Source organism: Loxodonta africana, chromosome 9 (assembly GCF_030014295.1).
Source record: "Loxodonta africana isolate mLoxAfr1 chromosome 9, mLoxAfr1.hap2, whole genome shotgun sequence".
NCBI lineage: Eukaryota > Metazoa > Chordata > Mammalia > Proboscidea > Elephantidae > Loxodonta > Loxodonta africana.
In genome coordinates, this window is record NC_087350.1 from 121,902,303 (window position 1) to 121,919,859 (window position 17,557).

The window sequence follows — 17,557 nt, forward strand, 5'->3', positions numbered from 1 at the left end:
TCTAAAAATATATACTTACGTATTTTAAAAATTATTTTCCTATTAATTAGAATAAAGTTTCGTTACTGAAAAATAATTTGCGGACTGTTCCCTTCCCTGGTAATGTTATATAAGATATATAGTCCGGTAATCGCCTTAGAGCTAAAGGTTTGGAGGAGAGTAGAAGACAGAATTGATTAAGGTGGATTTGGTTCATGAACAAATTGCTTCTCGTCTTTTTGTTGTTGGTGGTGTTGCTTAACAGTGTTTTGTTAAGTTAGGAATGCTTCTAATTCATGAAGGTAACATGAATAAAATTATCCTTTAATTACTCACAAAATGAAAGTTTAAAAAAATTTCTGGTAAAATACACATAGCAGATCATGCAGCCATTCAACAATTTCTACACGTACAGTTGAGTGACGTTGGTTACATTCTTCATGTTGGGTTACCATTCTCACTGTCTCTCCCCGTATTATTTCACCACCATTGACTTAGACTTACTGCTGTGGAAACTACTCATTTGTACTTTATTTAGAGTTACTCTTGTCAGTTTGATCTGATATAGGTAATTCTTTAAAGGTGCACCCTGCTCAGCGGAACATTCTTTACTAATTCGGCTAAACTGTTGTTTAGTTTGAAGATGACTTAAGGGGATAGTTTTGGTTCAAGACACAAAAAATTTTTCAGGGCAACAGATTTGGGGATTCCTCCAGATTCAATAGGTCTGGGATGTCTGGATTCTGTAAGAAATTTAAAATTCTGTTTCACATTTTCCCCTTTTAATCAAGACTCATCAATTGAGCCCTTAATTAAAACATTTGGTAATGGTAGCCAGGTACCATCCAGTTCCTCTTCTGGTCTCATGGCAATGGACGCAATAGTTCATGGAGGCAGCTAGACTTGTAGTCCAGTTTCCTCTCTGATTCCTGGGTCTCCTTCTTTTCCTGCTGCTCCAGGCAAATAGAGATCAATTATATCTTGACTGGCTGCCCACAAGCTTTTAAGACACTAGACACTACTCATGGAACTGGGAGGTAAATCAGAAACTCTAAAAACAGTGTTAGGCCAGTGGGCTGGACAGCCCCACAGAGCCATTGAACCAACGGAGCTAACCCTGGGAGGTCTTTTGGTTGTACCTTAGATCAGCAATTGCATCCTTTTTTTTTAGATGCTGTTATTGTAAAATTACACAGAACACATTTGCCATTTTGCCCTTTGTCTGGTGTACAATTTAGTGATATCAGTTACTGTTGGTCAAGTTGTGTAACCATTATTCTTAATCGATGGCAGTTTCCCCATCACCATAGACATAATGGAGACCAATTCAGGAATAGATTTCACGCATTCAACACTAATGACAGAAGACCAGAGGAGTTGGGCATAACTTCAAGGACATCATACATAAGAAAGCAAAACGTCTTTAAAAAGATAGGAAAGAAAAAAAAGACCAAAATGGATGTCAGAAAAGACTGAAACTTGCTATTGAACGTAGAGTGGCTAAAGTGAACGGAAGACATGATGATGTGAAAGAGCTGAACAGAACTTTTCAAAGGACAGCTTGAGAAGACAAAGTAAAATATTATAATGAAACATGCAAAGACTTGGAGTTAGAAAACCAAAAGGGAAGAACACACTTGGCGTTTCTCAAACTGAAAGAACTAAAGAAAAAAATTCAAGACTTGATTTGCAATTAAAGGTGCGGTATGTAGCAAAAGAAGATAGAAGGAATACACAGTCACTGTATCCAAAAGAATTGGTCAACGTTCAGCCATTTCAAGAGGTTGTTATTGTTGTTAGGTGTCGTCGAGTTAGTTCCGACTCATAGCAACCCTATGCACAACAGAACGAAACACTGCCCGGTCCTGCACCATCCTTTCAATCCTTGTTATGCTTGAGCTCATTGTTGCCGCCACTATGTCAATCCACCTCGTTGAGGGTCTTCCTCTTTTCTGCTGACCCTGTACTCTGCCAAGTATGATGTCCTTCTCCAGGGATTGATCCCTCCTGACAACATGTCCAAAGTATGTAAGATGCAGTCTCGCCATCCTTGCCTCTAAGGAGCATTCTGGCCTCACTTCTTCCAAGACAGATTTGTTCGTTCTTTTGGCAGCCCATGGTATGTTCAGTATTCTTCGCCAACACCCCAATTCAAAGGCATCAACTTGTCTGTCTTCCTTATTCATTGTCTAGCTTTCACATGCATATGATGTGATTGAAAACACCATGGCTTGGGTCAGGCACACCTGAGTCTTCAGGGTGACATCTTTGCTCTTCAACACTTTGAAGAGGTCCTTTGCAGCAGATTTGCCCAATGCAACGCGTCTTTTTATTTCTTGACTGCTGCTTCCATGGCTGTTGATTGTGGATCCAAGTAAAATGAAATCCTTGACAACTTCAGTCTTTTCTCCATTTATCATGATGTTGCTCATTGATCCAGTTGTGAGGGTTTTTGTTTTCTTTATGTTGAGGTGTGATCCATACTGAAAGCTGTGGTCTTTGATCTTCGTTAGTAAGTGCTTCAAGTCCTCTTCACTTTCAGCAAGCAAGGTTGTGTCATCTGCATAACGCAGGTTGTTAATAAGTCTTCCTCCAATCCTGATGCCCCATTTTTCTTCATCTAGTCCAGCTTCTCTTATTATTTGTTCAGCATACAGATTAAATAGATATGGTGAAAGAATACAGCCCTGACGCACACCTTTCCTGACTTTTAACCAATCAGTATCAGCTTGTTCTGTCCGAACAATCGCCTCTTGATCTATGTAAAGGTTCCTCATGAGCACAATTAATTTTCAAGAGGTAGTATATGATGAAGAACCAATGGCGTTGAAGGAAGAAGTCCAAGCCGCACTGGAGACATTGGTGAAAAACAAGGCTCCAGGAATTGATGGAGTACCAACTGAGATGTTTTAGCAAACGGATGCAGTGCTAGAGGTACTCACTGGTCTATGTCATGAAATTTGTAAGACAACTGACCAGAAGAGGTCCATATTTGTACCCATTCTAAAGAAAAAAAAATTTTTTTTTTAGATTGCAGAAATTATTGAGCAATATCATCAATATCACACGCAAGCAAAATTTTGCTAAAGATAATTTGAAAACGGTTGCAGCAGTACATCAACAGGGAACTGCCAGAAATTTAAGCTGGACCCAGAAGAGAATGTGGAAGCAGAAATAGCATTGCTGACGTCAGATGGCTCATGGCTGAAAGCAGAGAATTCCAGAAAGATGTTTTCCTGTGTTTTATTGAGCATGCAAAGGCATTTGACTGTGTGGATCATAACAAATTATGGATAACGTTGCGAAGAATGGGAATTTCAGAATCCTGTAATTGTGCTCATGTGGAACCTGTACATAGACCAAGAGGCAGTCATTTGAAAAGAACAAGAGGATACTATATGGTTTAAAATTATTAGGAAAGGTGTGCATCAGGGTTATATCCTTTCACCATACTTATTCAATCCGTATGCTGAGCAAATCTGAGAAACTGGATAATATGAAGAAGAATGTAGCATCAGGATTGGAGGAGGACTCAGTAAGAGCCTTTGATATGCAGATGACACAACCTTGCTTGCTGAAAATGAAGAGGACTTGAAGCACTTACTGATGAAGATCAAAGACTACAGCCTTCAGATGGATTACACCTCACCATAAAGGAAACAAATCCTCACAACTGACCAATAAGCAAAATCATGATAAATGGAGAAAAGATTGAAGTTGTCAAGGATTTTATTTTATGTGGACCTACAATCAAGACTCATGGAACCAGCAGTCAAGAAATGAAATGACGTATTTCATTGGGCACATGTGCTGGAAAAGACCTCTTTAAAGTTTTGAAAAGCAAAGATGTTACTTTGAGGCTTAAGGTGTGCCTGTCCCAAGCTGTGATATTTTTAGTTGCCTCGTATGTATGCGAAAGCTGGACAAAGAATAAGGAAGACCGAAGAAGAACTGATGCTTTTGAATGATGGTGTTGGTGACGAATATTGAATATACCATGGACTGCCAGAAGAACATTGAATATATGTGTGCTGCCGGAAGAAAGAACAAACCTGTCTTGGAAGGAGTATGCCGTAGTGCTCCTTGGAAGTAAGGATGGCGAGACTTCGTCTCACATACTTTGAACATGTTACCAACGGAGGGATCAGTTTCTGGAGAAGGACATCATGCTTGGGAAGGTAGAGGGTCAGCGAAAAAGGTGGAGATCCTAAGCGAGATGGATTGACACAGCGGCTGCAACAGTGGTCTCAAACATGGCAACAATTGCCAGGATGGAGCAGGATCAGGCAGTGTTTTTTTGTGTTGCTATGAGTTGGAACCGACATGATGGCACCTAACAACAACATCAACATAAACTCATTACTTCTTAATTCCCTTTCTCTCTCTTCCCTCCATCTCCAAGTAACCTCTAATAATTGTTGGTCTCTATATATTTACCTACTTTTGTCATTTCATATAACTGAGGTCGTACGGTATTTTCCTTTTGCGTTTGACTCATTCCACTCAGCATAATGTCTTTGAGTTTCACCCATGTTGTAGCATGCGTGATGACTTCACATCGCTTTATGTCTGAGTACCGTTCCATTTTATGTACCATGGTTTGTTCATCCACTCATCTGTTGGTGGGTGTTTAGGTTGTTTCCACCTTTTGGCTACTGTGCGTAGTCCTGCAGTGAACACCGGTGTACAAGTGAGGGCAGCATGGAGGGAAGAAAGAAAGAATACAAAATTTTCTGCCAGCCTTGTTCTTCACCGGCACCTGTCTCCCTCCTGCTCTGGTTTTTGGTTTCCCCACCAAACTCGGACTTAACATTTCTTTGCCCAGAACTTTTTCATAGTTTTATGTTAGTTTTTCTTTCATTTCAGAGGCGTCTGCCCTTACATCTTGGAGCGTAGTTATAGTAACTGGTTAAAGTCTTTGTCTGATGATTCCAGCTTTTGGATCATCTTGGGGCCGGTGTCTGCTGATTGCCTGTCCCAGTAGAGTTGTAGGTTTTTCTGGTTCCTTCTTTGTTGAATAATTTTGGATTGTATCCTGGACATAGAGAGAATTATGTTTTGAGACTCTAGGTCCTGTTAAAATCTGAAGAATGTTGATTTTTAAAAATTTTAGCAGTTAGTCATTCCAGTTAGGCTCACCCTGTAAGCTCTAAGCTGCCTTCTGTGAGCTGTTGTTCCTGTGTCCGTTGAGCTTTCAGGGCCTGTATGGTTCTGCTCTGTCCGCACGTGTGCCACGCTGGGCAGTGGAAACCTGGGCTGTGGCTGCGTCAGAGTCGGGTTCTCCAAGTCTTCGCTGTGCTGACTCGGGTGGTTTCACACTTGGGTTGCTGGGGGTGTCCTGGGCATTATACACAGACTTGAAGGTCTGTCTGCCTAGTTCCCTCTTCGCTGGCATCCTGCCCCCACTGTCTGGATCCCAGGGTTTCCTTCTGGTCTTCTGGCCAGGGAACCAAGGCTTTAACCTCCCTTGCCTACTGTGCACTTCCTGCAGCTGAGTCTACCTCAGTGGGGTGGGGGAGGGAAGACCTGTAGCTGCTGGCTCTCCCCGTGCACCTACTCCTGCCACTGCTGGGGAGACAGTTTCATGATTGGGCCTTGCCTGGTGTAGGGTGTGGACAGCCAAGTGGTCTCTGCCCTGCAGGGACCATATGTGAGCTCATCACATGCCTTAGCCTCTTCTTGTCTGGCATCTCCAGTGTAGGGCTGGGGCATGTGGTGGGGCATCTGGGAAGAGAAGACCTCCGGTTATTTTACCTCACTTGATGAGTGTCTTCGTGCACCTTACTCCTGTTACTAGATTATTAGCATCTTCTAGAGAGACTGTCATATCCATCTTGGAGTCTCTAGTAGTGAGTCTCACTTACTTGTACTAAAGGTACCGGTGCCTGGGTCACCCACAGCAATGCTGATGTCACTGGTCTGGATGGGGTCTTTTCTTGTAAAGCTCCCAGGTAGCTTGGGTATGCAGCAGGCTGCAAGTCACTGGTATGTGGCCCTCTGAGGCCTTGCCCAGCGTTGGAGCTGCACACCTTTGGTTTCCTTGGACTGGGTGGGGGTCTGTTTCAGTAGAAGGCTTTCTATTAGGCAGTGGCAACAGTTTGGAGCCACCTGCTGAGGAAGCCTTTGCTGGATGCTGCCTTGATGGTCCCCCTGGCCGGGCTCTGGGCTGCAGTGATCATGGTGCCCTGGCCTCAGCAGACAGGGCTGGGCACTCATGGGATGGAGGAGAAAGACCAGAAAAACAAACCCGTACCTGTCGAGTTGATGCCAACTCATGGTGACCCTATAGGACAGAGTAGAACTGCCCCATAGAGTTTACAAGGAGTGCCTGGTGGATTTGAACTGCCGACCTTTTGGTTAGCAGCTGCAGCACTTAACCATTAGGCCACCAGGGTTTTAGGAGGGCGAAGGAGAGGGCTGTTCTCTTGATGCACAACAATCATGTCAACAGTAAGTGGAGTAGCTAATACTCATGTAGAACGTCCTGAGTTCCAGGCACAGCTCTAAGCGCTCACCATATATTAATTTATTTAATCCTCACCGCAGCCCTATGAGCTGGGTATTTTATTATCCTTAATTTACAGATGTGAGGGCCGAGGGTCAGATTGGAGCAGGGGTAGGCTGGGGTTCAGCTGCGTGGCCTTAGGTGGCCTCTTCTCATGCTTGTGCTGCCATACCTTCAAGAGGCTGTGCTCCAGCCCTCCTGTGGACACCTGGTCAGCTGTCTGCTTTGCTCATTTCCTTCTTTGTTGGGGTTAGGTACCATTTTTAGTGCCAAATGCCAGAGTCCTCTGGTCCCTTGCCCTGCTACCTTTCCATCAGCTCCACCCAGCGCACTGCTAACCCTACATCAGCCCAGCTTGGAGGGCAGCGACACCAGCTCAGACAGGTGTCCCTGCAGAATCAGGTCCAGTCCCAGCGGGGCCTGCCCCACTGCCTGGAGTCGTGCTTGGACTTGCTGAGTCCGCCCTTCCTGCCATCCTCTGCAGCACCTGTTTCAAACATCTTCCCTTCTTCCATATTGGGATCCACCCCACCCGGCAGAGGCTACTGCCTCCAGCTGTACAGAAAAGCAATGCAGCGTCTCACATAATTTCCTCAACTTCTAGCCACTTTGTCCACAAAGCTACCTGCATCTGTAGCTGTCCCTTCATCCCTTCTTCCTCTCATCGAAGGCAAATGACCTCTCTGGGCTCCATCCCCTGCCATCTCCCTCCCTTCAGCAGCAGCCTTTGTCCCTCCTTTTTCAGCCCCTTCCATGGAATGAAAAAAATAAAATAAAAAACAACCTGTTGCTGTAGTTGATTCCTGCTGAATGATGAGCCCCCTAGGATAGAAGGCTCCCAGAATACACAGTGGCCACAGCAGTGGGCTCAAGCCAACAATCGCAGAGATGGCGCCGGATGGGGCGTCGTTTCGTTTTGTTGTCTACGGGATCGGCTTGAGTTGGAGCTGACTGTACGGCAACTGACAACAACAACAACAACAACAGCCCATTGATTGGGTTTTCTCCCATCAACGTGGACACTCACGTTCCTCCAATCCCTGAAACAAACCAGCCTCTTCTGGCCCCTTGTTCTTCTTCAAAGCGAGAGAGACGAACACTAGCTTTCTCTCCTTCCTCTCTTCCCATTCATTCAGCAACTGCTGCCTCTTCTACTGTTTCTGGAGTTGCTCTTTTCAAGGCTGCCAGCTGCCTCTTTGTTGCTAAGTCCAGTGGATGCTCTCCATCTTTCTTCCTTTTTTATTGTGCTTTAGGGGGAAGTTTACAGAGCAAATTCGTTTCTCATTAAACAGTCAATACGCAAATTGTTTTGTGACATTGGTTGCCAATGCTCTCCCCTTCTCCGTTCTGGGTACCCTGTTTCCATTCTTCAGTTTTCCTGTCCTTCCTTGCGTTCTCGTCTTTGCTTTTGGGCTGGTGTGCCCATTAGTCTCTGTATACATGATTGAACTATTAAGCGTGTTCCTCACACGTGTTATTGTTGGCCCTGTAGACCTGTCTAATCTTTGGCTAAAGGGTGAACCTCAGGATTGATTTCAGTCCTGAGTTAAAAGGGTATCTGGGGACCATACTCTTGGGGTTTCTCTAGTCTCCGTCAGACCAGCAAGCCAGGTCTTTTTGTGTGTCTGTGTGAGTTTGAATTTTGTTCTGTATTTTTCTCCAGGTCTGTCTGGGACCTTCTGTTGTGATCCCTGCCAGAGCAGTCGGTGGTGGTAACCAGGCACCGTCTAGTTGTTCTGGGCTCAAACTGGTAGAGATTGTGGTAGTTGTGGTTTATTAGCCCCTTGGACTAATCTTTCCTCCGTGTCTTTGGTCTTCTTCATTTTCCTTTGCGCCAGATAGGGTAGGACCAGTAGATGTGTCTTAGATGGCCTCTCGCAGACTTTTAAGACCCCAGTCGCTACTCACACAGTCGGATGTAGAACATTTTGTTTATAGACTTTGTAATGCCAGTTGAGCTAGATGTCTCCCAAGACCATGGTCCTCAGCCCTCAGCTCGGCCCCTCAGGGTATTTGGCTGTGTCTATGAAGCTTTTGTGACTTTGCCCTGGTCAGGTTGCTCTGGCTTCCCCATCTCCGTCTCTCTTACACTTCATCTCCTTTCACTTGCTCACTGATCCCGCCCTCTTTGAAATGCTTTCTCTGTGCACCGCGTTCCCTTGTCCACTGTCTCCTCCCCTTCTCTGATCACTCTCTGTTTCTTTCTTGGCTTCTCCTCCCCTGCCTGCCCTTGGCATTTGGTGCTCTTTGTTTAGGTCTTATTCTTGACCAGTGTCAGTGCTCACTCTGCCACCTTCTCCTGGACGATTCCAGTGCCTCCAGCTAGTACCTTCTCTTGAGTTCCAGGTCTGTATCCACCTGCCTGTTGGAGCTCGCCACTTGAATTTCCAACAGGCACCCAGGGACGCTAGGTCCAGAGCTGAACTTGGCCCCCCATCTCCCCTCTTTCGTGCTCTGGTTTCCTGTATCGGGAAGGGCCCTGCCATGTTCCTTGTTGCAAAGCTAGAAGTCTGCTGTCTTCCTGAGCCCCTCTCCTTGGTCGCACCCCTATTCCTCTTGGCCCCCTGATGCGTGTGCCTCCTGAGTGTCTCCTTGGCCCTTCCCAGCACCGCCTTCTCACGTCTGCCACCGTTGCTCTCACTGAGAGGCAGCAGCAGCCCCTGTTTACAGACTCTAGCCGGTGGTACCCATGTCCTTACTCACTGTCTGACCTCAGAACTCCCTGTCCACTAGCGCCTCAGCGCCGCCTAGTGTGAGCATGCAAAAACTGACCACACATGCTGCTGTCAGGTCATTCCGACTCATAGTGACCCTACAAGACAGAGTGGAACTGCCCAATAGGGCTTCCAAGGCTGTACTCTTTATGGAAGCAAACTGCCACATCGTTCTCCTGTGAAGTGGCTGGTGCGTTTGAACTGCTGACCTTTTGGTTAGCAGCCGAACACTTTAATCACTGTGCCATCAGTAGGTGCTTAATGAAGACCCTGTTGAACGAATGTCTGAAAGTCCGGTTTGTCTCATGCAATACTGAACCACTGTCATTCCCTAAAATTCCTTCCTGGAGGGTCATTATCATCTCTTCCCCTGGATCTGAAACGCCCCCGACCCTTCTCCTCGTCTGGCTGCTCCCTTCTCTGGAAAGCTTCTCTGACCCCACCTACTTTCCCTTCCACCCCCACAGTGCTGAGCAGGGGTCTTGTCGGCACTCACGCTCCCCCTGCGTGACGCCTACCACGTCATGTGGGGGTTGCCTGCGACTTCACTGAGGGGCTCGGCCCCCTAGAGCAGCGACCTCACAGACCCCCTTTTAAGTCTCCAGTGTTTCGTAGACTTCCAGGCTCACAATGTGTGCTCAATAAATAATTGTTGAACAAATGGATAATTCTGCCTTATTATTGGTTTGCAGAAGAAATGAAAAAAGAGGTCTCCAGAAATGAGTTCAGAGTATTTTTTATAATAGTTGTTGTTTCTGGCAAAGTTGATCAGGAACTTGAGAACTGAGCCCATGGGAGGTGGGGTTGTGCTAGTTGACCTCCCTGAAGCAGACGGCCAATGGACTGACAAACCCAGGGTCTGACGGCATGTCCTGTGCCCTGAAGGGTCCCTCGGCCACTCTGTGTGGGGCATGCAGCAGCGACCTGGAGGAGGGCTTTGTGGCGGTGTATAAATGCATCGTTTCCCCTTAGCTCTCACTGTCCTGAATCTGAAGCAGTCCTCTTGGTTATTTCCAAAAGGCCCCCAAGTGGGCCACGGCCTGGAAGACATTTCTATTTGGTGCATTATAAAAGGAACTTGGTTCAAAGCTGGGGTCATTCACAGACTCTGCCTTCCTTCCTGGGGGGATTTCTCATTTCTGTCTCAGACCAGCCCCCCATGTTTTCCCACACCATCTCCCCTTGCACAAAGCCTTGGTCCTGGGGTGGATCACGAGGGTTTGTCCTCCCGTGTGGAGCCTGTTAGAGTTGTCTGTTGGGAGCTGAGGGTGACTTGGACTCGGGGTGGCTGTCAGACTCTGACTGCATCTTGTGGGGTTGCCGTCAAGCTGTGTATGGGCAGGAGGAGAGGCGGGAGGGAGGACTAAAGCTTGCTGAGTCCCTGGCCCTGAGAGAGGCGGCGGGGGAGCGGGCAGGGTGTTCCGGGGTTGGAGGTCAGTTACAGGCAGACTGGGCTTGAGGGGACCTCACATAGGCAGTTGATGAAGGGGCGCGGGGAGGTGCTGGGGCCAGAGATACACATCTGGGGAGCCCCGTGGGCACCTGGTCTTTCAGGCATGAGACTCAGTGCGGCACTGGGGAGTGAGGCAGGAAGGGCCCTGTGGCCTGTGGAAAAGCAAGCACGACAGAAGGGTACAGGGAGGAGAGGGTCTGACTAGCTGGGCGGCTGCTCCCTGCCAGCTGAGTAAGACGGAAGCCCAGAGTGACCTGCACCACCCCCAGTCAGGGCCTGCCTCCAGCCCCTCCCTGACCTCCAGCCCACCGGCTCAAGCCCCACGGCCTCTGTGCACGTGCTCCGCCGCCACCTTGTTTCTGCCCCTGTTCCTGCTGTGGCATGTTCCCTTGGGAGTCCCTTGCTTGGGGGTCCCCTCTGCAGACCCGCTTCCTTGTCTGAAACAGAGAAGGAAGAAACGGCCTCTCCTGCGCTGGGGTTAGTTCCTTTTGTCGGTATGATGTCTTCTGTTTTAAAACTCCAGATGACTTTAAAATATAGTGCAATCGAGGTGGATGTGTGGGATTTGAGTCTGGTTATGTCCGTGGAGATGACGCTGGCCGTGTCCACTCACAGGGTTGCTGTGGTGACCAAATTAAATGTACACAACAGTGCCGAACACTTACCATGCCGTGTAAATGTCAGCGGCCACTGTTAGAAGCAGTAACCAAGTGTGAAGTCGTCAGAATGTGGGGAAGGACAAGGAGCTACAGACCCGTAATTACAGTGACTCAGCGCTCAGAAAATAGTACCCGGGAAGAAAGTAAAAGTGAAAGCAAGTGGGAGAGGAGTGTGAGAGGTACTGTGAAGAGTTGTCCAATGCGTAGTGACATTGCTTCTGCGTCCTCTCACTGAAGGTGTCAGAGGGCCTGGGCTCACGGGAGGAAGGAGGGTTTGCTGGGCTTTGCTGTGAACCCCGTGGTGTTAACAGTTGTTCTAATGCTGGCTGTCAGTGGGGCTGACGTCTCAGCAGTTCTTGGAGATGGCTCCAGAGTCGCTTTTCTAAACTGACCTGAAGGTGCTAACAGTTCCAGAAAGCACCATGGGGTTGGCGTTCCCTCTTGGCTCAGAGCCTCAGGGCACTAGCCTGGGAGAGGCTCTGGGGAGTCCTCTGTGCGAAGGAATAGGTTAGTGCGGTATTTTTTCCCCTCTCGTCCTACCCTAGATCCTCCCCCTTCTATGGGACATCTGTTGACACCTTGCAGCACAAGAGTGAGGGCACGTTGGGGAGGTGCCCCTCAGCAGACTGTTGCCTGCTTAGAAAGGTGCCGTGGTGCCCAGCCAGGGGGAACACAGTGCTGGCCTCTGTGCGCCTGGTTGGCGCTCTCTTATTGTTTGTAGGGGGCAGTACGCATAGTTGTTGAAGGCATGGGCCGTGGAGCAGATTGTATGGGTTCAGAGTTGGTTTCTGCCACTTGAGACCTCGGGCAAGTTACCCAGCTTCTTTGTGCCTCCGTTTTCACGTGTGTCAACTGGGGATGGTGTCCTTTGATAGAGCCGCAGTGGCCGGTGGCAACTGTGGCTCCTGTAAGGAGTTTGATGCTGCCTGGTACGGAGCGGGCCTTTGTAAGGGGTGGTTACTCTTGCTCTGTTGTCATCATTACAGTGGGACCAGGTCCGGCTCTCTCCTGTTAAAACTACAGCTGTTTAGACTGTGGTCAGTTCCACTTTTGTGTTAGGGAAGAGGACGTGCAGCACTCCTGCCCAGGCTTGGTACTGGGCATGCCTGCACACATCCCTACTGCGTGGTCCTCACCTGACTGTGACTTCGCATCGCTCTTGTCCTTGTGGGCGTCTGTCAAGTTGCCCACCAACTCATGGCGAGTCCGTGCACAACAGAGTCAGACCATTGTGATCTGTGGAGTTCTCGCTGGCTGATTTTTGGAAGTAGATAGCCAAGTCTTTCTTCCTAGTCTGTCTTAGCCTGGAAGCTCTGCCGAAACCTGTTCAGCGTCATAGCAACAAGAAAGCTTCCAGTGACAGATGGGTGGCGGCTGCGCTTCAGGTGCGTTGCCCGGGAATCGAGCCTGGGTCTCCCATCTGGAAGGCGAGAATCCTGCCACTGGACCACCACTGCCCCCTTTGCTTCCATTGGCACTGCCATCGAGTCGATTCCAACTCATAGCGACCCAGGAGAACAGAGTAGAACTGCCCATAGGGTCTCCAAGGCTGTAAATCTTACGGAAGCAGACTGCTGCATCTTTTTCCTGCAGAGCGGCTGATGGGTTTGAACTGCCAAGGTTTTGGTTAGCAGCCGAGTGCTTAAACAGTGCACCACCAGGGTTCCTTCTGCTTCCTGTAACCCTCGCTGGAAAAAAAAAAAAAAAACATTGTTGCCAGGTCGATTCCGACTCATAACTACCCTATGGGACAGAGTAGAACTGCCCCATAGAGTTTCTAAGGAGTGGCTCGTGGGTTGGAACCACCAACCTTTTGGTTTGCAGCCAACCATTTAACCACCGTGCCACCAGGGCTCCTTCTGCTTCCCTTTTAAACCTAAACCAAACCCGCTGCCGTCGAGTTGATTCCAACTCATAGCAACCCTATGGGACGGAGTAGAACTGCCCTGGAGAGTTTCCAAGGAGTGCATGGTGAATTTGAACTGCCAGCCTTTTGGTTATCAGCCGTAAGTCTTAACCACTAAGCCACCACAGTTTCTCACAAAACCCTCAGAGCTCGCACACCTGCTTGTTCTTCAGGTTGGGGGATCATTAAGTTAGGAGGTATACTTCAAGGTAGGTGGGCAGTGGTGGTGAGAGTTATCACATGATGCGCACCACCCCTGTCCCCAGAGAGCCTGAGAAGCAAAGGTGTGGTGTGCCTTTGCCCATAAAGAATATGTTGGAATGACGGAAAAATCCGGCTCTTCTCTGTGTTCTCGGTCACCTGCCACTGCCAGCTCCATCTGTGCTGTGCCTGCCTGGGAGGCTCCCCTGGTCCTCTGCTGGTGGTGGGGTGCTGGCAGTGGGGCACTGGTGGTGGGGCGCTGGTGGTGGGTGCAGAAGGGTTAGGGTTTGTGTAGCATTCGATGTGCTCACCTGGTCACCTTTGCCTTGTTTCAGACAACATCCCTGAGGACCTCAAGGACCCTTTTTACATTGACCAGTATGAGCAGGAGCACATCAAGCCACCTGTCATCAAGCTCTTACTGTCCAGTGAGCTTTACTGCCGGGTCTGCAGCCTCATCCTGAAAGGGGACCAGGCAGCCGCGCTGCAGGGACACCAGTCCGTCATTCAGGCTCTGTCTCAGAAGGGCATCTATGTGATGGAGAGCGACGACATGCCCGTGACAGAGCCTGACCTCAGCTGTGCACCTGTGAAAATGGTGAGGCTCCCTCTTGGGCACGGACTGGCTCTGTGGGACTGGCCTGGCTGTGATGCAGTGGCTCGCTGTCGTCTGGGGCCGACTCTGTGTAGGGAACTTAGAGTCTGCCCTTAGCCTGTGGGTGGGAACTGCGTCTGTGCTGCGGGGCTCCCGATTGAGATGTAGCTGCTCGCTGTCCTCTGGGGCCGACTCCGTGCACAGGGAACTTAGAGTCTGCCCTTAGCCTGTAGGCGCGATGGCATGAGCAGGAGAGCCAGGCCGGGGGGAACTGCGTCTGTGCTGCGGGGCTCCTGATCGAGGTGCAGCCCTGTGTAAGCAGTAATGAGCACAGTGCCGAGCCCCAGAACACGAGGATAACTCACATCCCCGCTTTCCTACTTCTCCGTTTCTGCCACCAGCCACCCACGTGGCATTTTCGCGCTCTCAGTCCCTGAACACCCAGAGTTAGGTCTTTACAGAACGACCACACAGCCCTCTTCTGTCTGACTTGCACCCAGGGCTGATTCCTCACAGGTTAGCGCCATGTCCTTCTAGTCAGCTGCCCAACAGGCAGACACCAGGCCCTGCTGGCTTTCGTTGCACCTAGTGGTTCCGATAATTTGCTAGAACGACTCATAAAGCTCAGGAGACTTTCTGTACTTCCGGCTCCCATTTATTGTAACCAGAAAGGGTGCTGTGAAGAGATGCATCAGGCAAGGTCTGGGAGCATTCACGGCGTGAGGCGTTCATTGATCCAGGACAAGCCGTGTTCTCCTGTGGGTGGATGTTCTCGCCGCTCCAGGAAGCCCAAAAAAGAAAGCTCCATGGCCCAGGGTCCCCTAGTCACTGGGTCCTCAATGACTAGGCATGACAGGGCCTTAATGCTCAGTTCTGACCGATCCAATCAATGAATACACGTGACTGCACCATGCCCCCACCCTTCCCGAGGTTAGTTTGCTGGCTGTGGGGCCTGGGAAGCCCCTACTTGCTTGGCCATTTTGGAAAAGAAAGGCATCTTGATTGCTCTGGTTATTTTCAGAAACTGAGACAAAAAGGTCAAATCTGGATCTTTGTTCCCTGGTCTCTGAGTACAGCAGGAAGCCTCAGTAAGGGGGCGTCTCCAGGTATGACTGCTGGCTTTCAAAACTGGGAACCTAGCGGCTTGCTTTTAGCTCTTTTTCTAGTTGTGAATGTTCCATGGAGGATCGAGGTATATTAATAGAAACATTTGGAGGCAGACTTTCTACAGGAGTTGTGGTTTCTCTCTCTACATAATTATTGAGCCCATTCTATTAGATCTTGTAAGTATTTTTGTGACTAAATAAACAAGTCCTTTTCCCCTCTAAGCACACCTCCCTTCCAGTCTTTGAAAGCCACACTGCTCTTGTGACTTTCCCAGACCATTCTGGGTCTAACCCATCTGGCGCCTCCTACACTTGTTTTGCGGAGGCTGTTCACTTGCATTTTGCATCCTGTGGTTGGTCACTCTCAGGCTTCGTGGCTGCTGTGTGTTGGTCAAGAGAGTGGGACTTGTGTTTTGTAAAGAAAGGGCGGGACCGTGTAGTATGATCTTGGTATGTAGCATCCTGGCCAGCGGTCACAACAGCTCGTCCTCACGTGGCCTGGGCTCGTCTCCTCACCTCCTCTCGGTACCGTGTCCAGGCTGTGGAGCAGGAGTCCCACCACCACCTGGGAAGCCTGGCGGCATGTTGTGAAGGTGAGGGAGAGGAGCCGAGCACCTCGCGTGCTGCCCGGGAGCACCTCGCGTGCTGCCCGGGAGCGCGCTGCCGAGCTCTGAGGTGGGAGCCGTGCTGCTGCCGCCCGAGCTCTGAGGTGGGAGTCGCGCTGCTGCCGCCCGAGCTCTGAGGTGGGAGTCGCGCTGCTGCCGCCCGAGCTCTGAGGTGGGAGACGCGCTGCTGCCGCCCGAGCTCTGAGGTGGGAGCCGTGCTGCTGCCGCCCGAGCTCTGAGGTGGGAGCCGTGCTGCCCGGGAGCGCACTGCCGAGCTCTGAGGTGGGAGTCGCGCTGCTGCTGCCCGAGCTCTGAGGTGGGAGTCGCGCTGCTGCTGCCCGAGCTCTGAGGTGGGAGACGCGCTGCTGCTGCCCGAGCTCTGAGGTGGGAGCCGTGCTGCCCGGGAGCGCACTGCTGAGCTCTGAGGTGACAGCCTAGTCATCATCAGGATGCTTGGCTGCAACCTGGCTGGAACTAGTGAAAGGGAGATGCAGACAGACGCCTTCCTGTCCCTACGTGGAGAGGGTACTGAAACAGCAGGCGTTGCTCGGAATTTTGAGTTTGAGAGAGTTCTCTGGGTCTGAGCCTGGTGGGGGACGTGCACTCAGGATTCCCATGCTGCTTTGCTCCCCAGAGCTCGCACATGGCCATGATCGACGCCCTGATGATGGCCTACACCGTGGAGATGATCAGCATCGAGAAAGTGGTGGCCAGTGTCAAGCGCTTCTCGACCTTCAGCGCCTCAAAAGAGCTCCCATACGACCTGGAGGACGCCATGGTGTTCTGGATCAACAAGGTGAGCCCGGGGGCCCCCGTGTGTCCCGGGGGCAGTGCGGACAGGTGGCCTCTCCCGGTCGTGGCCAGGCGGCGCTCCTGCCGTGCTGGGCCCCCTCTTCCCGAGGACAGCTGCTGCTGGGCCGTCGTCACGCGGGTGAAGTTGCTGTCAGTCTCTGGTGTCACATCAGGCCCAGCGACACCCCGAGCTGCTCTGTGATGGCCGGTCTCCAGAAGTGCCCGGGCTGGAGTTAAGGCGGACGGACGGGCGGGTGGACGCCGAGAGCAAGGGAAGAGCCGGTGCCGCCATCTCCATCGGAAAGGCAGCGCCTGTTGAGCGTAAAGGAGTACCCGGTTTTCATTTTGATTTTAAGATAACCAAAAGCACCGCTGTGCAGAAAGGGAGCTCTCAGGTTTAGAAGGCCTTGTAATTATTAAGAGAAAAATGAAATCTTTCTAAATGTTATTTTCTCTTTTCACATCTGGAAGTTTACAACCTCCCTCATCTCTTATTCCATGTATATAAAACCTAAAAACAAACTCATTGCTGTGGAATCCATTCCGACTTACAGAGACCCCATGTGACAGAGTAGAAGTTTCTAGCCTCATAGGGTTTCTAAGGCCGTGACGTATATGGGAGCAGACTGGTATATCTTTCTCCTGTAGAGCGGCTGGTGGGTTTGAACCGCTGGCCTTTTGGTAAGCAGCTGAGCGCCTAACCACTGCACTACCAGGGCTCCTTGTGCATATACAGAATGTTTTTAGTAGCATGTGAGTATTTGTAGGATTACCTAACCATAGCTTTTGGTTTATTAAGCTTCCTTATTTGTGAAAAAGTGTTCAGCTAGGGGTATTAATATAGCAACAAAATAGACGGGTAAGAAACGCCACGTACAGTTTTATTTCGTGCGCTCGGATGGGGCCTGGTGGGCCCTTTGTGCACTGACTCTTCGCACTCTGAGGCCTTGGAGGTGAAGGGAGGAGTGCTGGCCGCAGACGGGTCTGTGCGGGTGGCCGCCTGCGAGCGCTGCCCCTGACGCGCCTCTCTCACGTCCACCGC

At 50.0% G+C, this 17,557-nt stretch overlaps 1 protein-coding gene across 3 annotated transcripts in view; it reads left to right on the forward strand.

Annotated features, from left to right (window-relative positions):
- CAMSAP1 (calmodulin regulated spectrin associated protein 1) overlaps window positions 1-17,557 on the forward strand; it is a 92,297-nt gene that overhangs the window by 26,970 nt on the left and 47,770 nt on the right. For all 3 annotated transcript variants that reach the window (XM_064290696.1, XM_064290690.1, XM_064290691.1), the window contains exons 2-3: window positions 13,753-14,015; window positions 16,358-16,519. In XM_064290696.1, coding sequence (XP_064146766.1) covers window positions 13,753-14,015; window positions 16,358-16,519 — 425 coding nt within the window. The remainder of the gene's footprint in view (window positions 1-13,752; window positions 14,016-16,357; window positions 16,520-17,557) is intronic.